Source organism: Gopherus evgoodei, chromosome 2 (genome assembly GCF_007399415.2).
Source record: "Gopherus evgoodei ecotype Sinaloan lineage chromosome 2, rGopEvg1_v1.p, whole genome shotgun sequence".
NCBI lineage: Eukaryota > Metazoa > Chordata > Testudines > Testudinidae > Gopherus > Gopherus evgoodei.
In genome coordinates this window covers 87,105,714-87,112,791 of record NC_044323.1, presented here as the reverse complement: position 1 = coordinate 87,112,791, position 7,078 = coordinate 87,105,714, and the positions used below count along the sequence as shown (strand labels likewise).

At 41.3% G+C, this 7,078-nt stretch overlaps 1 protein-coding gene across 1 annotated transcript in view; it reads right to left on the bottom strand.

Annotated features, from left to right (window-relative positions):
* Window positions 1-951: 951 nt before the first annotated feature.
* Window positions 952-7,078, bottom strand: part of STAC (SH3 and cysteine rich domain) — a 102,463-nt gene continuing 96,336 nt past the window's right edge. The window contains exon 11 of the mRNA XM_030551274.1: window positions 952-3,845. Within this exon, the coding sequence (XP_030407134.1) occupies window positions 3,747-3,845 (99 nt within the window). The 3' untranslated portion in view covers window positions 952-3,746. The remainder of the gene's footprint in view (window positions 3,846-7,078) is intronic.

The window sequence follows — 7,078 nt, the reverse complement described above, 5'->3', positions numbered from 1 at the left end:
GCATACTACCAATTTCTATATAAAGAATGGCTTTAAAAATAACACTTGTGTGCCTCTTAACTTAGATTATTTTATTTTTGCCATGGAAAAAACTAAATGTGAGGAATTTGTTGACGTATAGTTCCACTGGAAAACATTTAGGAGCCAGGCACTATGTGCTTTACAAAACATATTGCACACATCTGGATGATGATTTGTAACTTCATACAAAATATATAAAATGAACTGGTTTGATTGGTTTATGGTTATAAATAAACTAGTGAAATATAGAATAATGTACATGGTAATATCTTTCATACCACCATCTATTCCAGATAGAATGAAAACTGACTTTTTGTGCATTTTAAATATTTTCCTCATTTCACTGATGTGCAAAAACACTTATTTAAGCATGAGACAAACTTATGGAAAATATCTAAATACTATGTGTTTCTATCTTGCATATGTGAATAAGCATACAGACAACCACAGTGTATCAGACCTCTGGTCCAGCCAGTCCGGTATTCTGTCTCTGATGGTGGCCAGGACCAGCTGCTTCAGAAAGTGTTGCAAGAAACCTTGCTGTAGTCAGACTGATGGGTTTGGACTGTAAAACAGCGGTCTGAAAGAGAGGTAATTTCAACTATCCCAAAGCCGCATGGATAAAACAAAACCTTTATTCTACACTGCACTATCCTGTATATACTACTATTTTACAGAAAAACTGTTTTAGAAATGTTTCAAAGGAGAAACTCCAGTTGGGGCAGGAGCAAGCCCTATGGGTTTAAATGAAAGTATTCAACAACTCCTGTTGCTGATGCCTGCAGTAAGTGCTCCAATAACGTCTCTGTAATGATAACATACCCAATGCAATGAAGAGATTGATACACGTGTTCTCCATTCTCTTTCCAGTCAGTTGCTGCATGTTCTTTATTAAGCAAAATATAAAATTAGATATGAACAACCCTTATCTCTTAAAATACAGTTTATCTGAGCAAGTGCCAGATAGGCAGCCACAGTGATGATCTGGACTTTATCTGTTTATTAATGCAAATATCTGTGATGAACTGCACATGGTAGAAAAAACTCTGGAATGCCAATCTGAAATCAAAGTAAGGCATCCAAAATTGATGAGTAACGTGTTCAAGCAAGTGCCTGGCTTCAGTTACACTTCTGCTTAAAGCTAGGCACGTGCATAAACAACTTGCTGAATCAGGGACAAAATACACATCAACCAGTGACAGAAAAGAAAAAAGTAAAAATAACCATGAAAGCTTTTATTTAGAAAGTAATGCTTGCTCCACCATGATGTAATCCACTTAGGGGCTTTTCAGTCACTTTATTATTTATTGCTTGGTATCAAAAGAAATCAAACTGACATTGATTAAAGGCCATTGTGAATTGTAGTTAATGTTCATATTATTCTTTGAATAGTACGATGCATGTTTTAGGGAGAAACTGAAATAATAGGAGGAGAGTGACATAGGAGGGAATCACAGTAAGATGCAATCATGTAAACAAGAGCATATATGTAGAGATTAAAGCAGATTTCCCTAGTTTTATGCATAACAGGCTGGACCAAAGTAAGCAATAATTTTAGTTGTAACAGGCATTCGAGGTTTTTTAAAAATTGGTGAATATCAAATAAAATAATGTTATAAAGCAGGATGGATTAATAGCATTTCTGCTGCTTTTCCTCTTAGTCTCTGAGTCATATCAGCATCTTCAGTCTCCCCACCCCCACAGAAGTTTTCTGATTACCTTGGAAAATAAGCTGAGTTAAAGTAATTCATTGTTTACACTGAAAAAGGCCCTTTATATATCTTTGATCTCCCCACTGAACAATATCTGAAATGAAATGACATGTGATTTGTTTAGATTACATTAGCTGAGAGGAAAAAAGGTTCATCAGCTGACACTAACACAATAATGAGAGCCAGACGAGAGCTACAATATATGGCTCTGATCTTGCATTCTGAGGCTGAATGGAACCCCACTGTCCTCAGGAAGCCTCTGCATGGACAGTTCATATAGGCCAATCTAGCTGCAGGACCAGGGCTTATGGATACATTCATAATTCTGCAGTGCTTGATTGCAGGATTGTGTGGTTCTGCCCATTTTAAAGAGTGTGACCACATGTGAAGTTCAGATGCAGATCTGAAACTTCTCTTTGTGTGGGAATATATGGATTTAGGATTTTGAGTTGGGTCTATCTCTAGCAGTAATCATAGGTGCTGGAACCAGGAGTGTTCCGCACCCGCTGTCTTGAAGTGGGTTCCATTATATACAGGGTTTACAGTTTGGTTCAGTGGCTTTCAGCACCCCCACTATGAAAACTATTCCAGAACCCCTGGTAGTAATATAGAGTAGGGTTCTGTCACAGGCTGGACAACAAAGGCAAGAACTCAAGTGGGAAATATTATGAGACCAATAGACCAAGGCCCCGATGCTGCAATCTGATCTGCACCGGCAGACTCTTATGCCTGCACAGAGACCATTGCAGGGGTTCATATGCACAGAACAGATTACAAGACGGGCCTACATGATGCAGACAATAGGCCAAACATTGCCCTGACAGACACCTCTTGTAACCTCATTGGCATCAATAGGGTTTGCAGGTATGTGTGAAGGCAGAATTTAGCTTAGTCTGATTCCTAAAAGCTCCCGTCTAGTGAATGAAGCAAGAGACTTTGTGTTAATACAATTAAATGATACTCTAGTTTATCTCTCTCTCTCTCATTGATCCTGGATTGGGAGGCTTCCTGACTTTACCAACAATTACTGCAATTCTCTACTAGTGTTTTTACTCTAGAAGGAGCTTGGTTGATTATCTACTACTTATAAACAGGATCAATATATAAAATCTCTTCAAACTTAATACTCATGGAAAAATAGAAAACTTTTCAAGCATGGGGCTCTCACTCAGCTCTGTATTTCTGACACTTCCTCTGCCACCAGATAAAGGAGAAAGGAATCCCAGAGGAATACTTCTAGCCTGGCCTTCTGAACAGGAGGGACTCTAAGTTTGCCGGCTACCAGAGCAGCTGTTACATCCAATATGTGCCAAGAGTTTTGTTTGTATACAGAGAAAGCAAAGGACGTAGAAGTTGGCCGCTGTTTTGTACAGTCTGAGCACAGAGAAAGAGAAAGCCGTTGGCGTCCAGACAATGGTGCATTAACTTCTCAGACTGACGTTTACATAGTGCCGCCAAACTGCTTTTGTTACAAGACTCGACATCGGGATTAAACGCTATGCTGATTGCTAATACTGTGGACAAAACTCTAGACTCACAGTCACACTTTACTACAAGATCAGACTGTACTACAAGGACAGTTTGAACCTCCCCCCCTGAAATCACACTTCAAACAAAAACGCACTCCAACAGCTTGTTTTTAAGACAGATGAGCAGGTATGAGGTTAGTCCTTCAGAACAGCTGTCTCTGTCTGTCTGTCTGTCTCCATCAGGATAATTAATAGCCATCTTGCACTGGAAATGAGCTAGTCCAGCCATTCCTTACCTTATTCCTTTTACTTTCCTTGGCCTCTTTTCCCCTTAGAGGTTTCCTGATATATATTATTTTAATCAACCCTCGTCTTTTTATTTCTTGTTGCTGTAACAGTCTAAGTGTCTTTTTTTTGTTGCTGCGGTCGTCTCACTAGTCCCTGATCATCTGCAAGACGGCCCTGCCGGGTTGACACAGTGTGAGATGAGTCAGACAGGCATTGCCAGCAAAGTTTTCCTACTGCAGCAAATGCAGTGCGGAAATCAGATGATTTCTAAGACATCTAGGGGGACAAAGCCTTTCTTCTTTCCACAGTAAACTTTGATAAAGCCATCATGTTCCTTTTCAGAAGTCACGCAGATCTGAAGTTAAAGAGTGGGAGAAATATTCAGATAAACAGCCACTTTATTCCACGAGCGAGTACTTACTGTGTTGGGGAGACTGTGATTATAAAGCCTATATATAGAGCCGTCCCCTTTATATTTCAACTCCAAATGTAAGAAACTCCACCTCCATATATAAAGTGATCAAGGGTTTCCTTTTGAAATGCCAGTATACACTTGCAGTTTTCCCTGACATCAGTGGGAAGTGTCTTCTATCAACGGTTTTGAAGCAGGGACTCTCATTTTGTGTTTGATTTATAGTGTCTATGACAATGGGAATCAATCATGAGTGAAGCATCTGGACTCTACTACAATACTAAGGTTAAATAATATATTCTCTGAAGTGACTTGTGATTTGAGGTAGTGTAGTTTTAGAGAGCCCAGCTTGAGACACCATTAAGAGACCTGCCTTTTGCATGTTACTGAGCAGCTGTCTTCTAAAAATCTGGCCCTGTAAAGTTTATCAGCTGGGCAAGCAACCAACAAACAAAATATCCCAAATCACTTTAATAAATGTAAGCCAACATAGAATCATAGAATTACAGAATATCAGAGTTGGCAGGAACCTCAGGAGGTCATCTAGTCCAACCCCCTGCTCAAAGCAGGACCAATCCCCAACTAAATCATCCAGCCAGGGCTTTGTCAAGCCTGACCTTAAAAACCTCTAAGGAAGGAGATTCTACCACCTCCCTAGGTAACCCATTCCAGTGCTTCACCACCCTCCTAGTGAAAAAGTTTTTCCTACTAACCAACCTAAACCTCCCCCCACTGCAACTTGAGACCATTATTCCCTGTTCTCTCATCTGGTACCATCTTCTTTGGAACCCCCTATGTGGTGCTAAGGATCCGTACATTTCCAGCAAACAAGCTATTGAAATCAAACAGCATTCCAGAGTTAGACATAAAACAGATGCATCCACAGCAGTGATGTAGGGCACTGAATGGTCTCTCTGATGGACTCTTGCATCCTTGACACCATGCAAGCTGAACTATCACTTCATAGTGTTATCTCTGAACAGGGGAGAATATGCTACCAGTATGTGCAATATTTAGTTACTCAGAGGACATGCAACTAACACATGGCCCTCAAGTATATCTAATTGCATAATTTTCAGCTGGATGATGATTTATATTTATTACATTAGTACCTAAATGCATCATCTTAGATTACGGCCCAATTCTAGCAGGTATTGTACATACGTATAGGCTCAGATCCTCCAAGACGTTTAGATGCCTAACTACTAATGGGCGTAATTCTTCATGAGTCAAAGAAAATCACTTATTCACATAGTCACAAAAGTCTCATTTCATCCCCCTCTGCAATAACTGAACGATGGCAGGCTGGGCTTTCACAGGGTTTTTGATCTTGCTGCCGATTCCTTTCAGAGCTCCCACTACTGTCAGTGGTAACACCCTCTATGAAACTATGGCCTAATTAGGTGGGAGGATATGGTTTCATAGAAGTAAAGGGAGCATTAGGCCACCTACTCTGGCCTCCTGTATATAACAGGCCATTACATTTCATCCAGTTACCCCAGTGTTGAACCCAGTAACTGAGATTAGACTAAAGCATTTTAGTCCTCAGACTAAAATGTTCTGTGCCAGACTGAGATGTCACCAGCAACCCAAGCCCCCTCAGGGGCAGAGAAATGATTAGGTAGGATAGACTCAAATGATCCTAGCAGGTGATCCACACTCCATGCCACAGAGAAAGGTGAAAACAATCCAAGGTCCCTGAAAATCTGACTTGGGGGAAAAATTCCTTTCCAACCCCAGATCTGGTGATCAGTTGGACCCTCAGCCCATGAACAAGATTTACCAGCCAGGCCTCTAAGAAAGCGCCTCTAGCACCTCAGAACACCAGTCCACCCTGCCCAGTGGCCTGTCTTCAGCTGTGGTCAATCCCTGATGCTTCAGAGGAAGGCAAAAACACCAAAGACAGAATACATCTGGCCAATTGTGCATTGGGTAAAAATATTCCTTCCTGATCCCTGTAAGGGACTGCCTGTCCTAATACATTTCTCTTGCAAGCTAGTAATACTCTAATCCTTGCCTGTGGGAACCTCCAGCTGGCACTCTGCCAGACATCAGGTCTTAGGAGGCTGTAACAGCTGCCAGAACTTAGATCAGGTGCTCCAAGTTCAGCGGGCCAGTTCAGCCACTAGCAACCTCAGGGATTGGGGGAATGCAAAGGTGGCTTTAAGCTGTTTTTTCCTTCCTTCACCTCTCGGGTGTCCTGCATTGACCAGAGCTTAGCCACCTTCAAGCATTGGCCGCAAGCTGTAATCCTTGGACCTGATTCTTATCTTGCTCAGGGGTAAATCAGGAGTAACTGTTAAAGCGCTGTAAAGGACATCTAAGTTAATGGAGACTGAAACCCCTTATAGCTAACTGTTGTCACATTAGATTGGGACCCTGCACAGTGCCTCAGCTGCTACGTGGAACTAGTGCTGCTGATAAATGCAAAACAATATTGTGGCGGGTGGGGAGGAGTGAGAGACTACTGCTGTTGGGCATTTACAGCTTGCTGTATCAAATTGGAATCTGCTTAAAATGGCGCCTACTCATGCTGACATGTTCATGCATGAGAGGCTGCCATACTGCCAAAGCAAGTGAGCAGCTGGGAAGCAGCTCCCCAATAAATTAGCAATACAGACACTGAAACACTGCCGCTGGTTTGTGAGGTTAGAAATGGTGTAAGTGACCATTTCTCAGGCTATTTCTAAGATAGTGGGTGGTCTGAGGAGAGAACAGGAGGCAGAAAACATGATCTAATATTAGAAAGTCACTTCCCAATTCTTTGTTTCCATTCTATTTTTTTTTTAAATTGCTGGGATCCTGACTGTTCCCTGAACTTGGCAACATATTCTGACCCTGAAGAATTCTTGTCCATCACATTTCCCTTAACAGATGGGCAAGATTAATGATTACGAAATGATCTTTTAAACTGCACAGTTATTAATAGTCTTCAACTCACATGAGTCCTATACTTTGCATGTTGCCATGAGAGCAAAAGGCTCAAATGGAAAATGCCCTTTGTCAAACAGCAATTCTGAGCTTTCGCTGATTTTCACTGCTGTCTCTTATTTTCACCCCAGAATGTTCCCATGGCTCCTGCATGTCTTAAAACACCATTTCTCATTGCCATGCCATGCCTTGGTTTCCATCGAATCGTAATTTGGATACAAACTCACTACAGTTTTTAGCGGGAA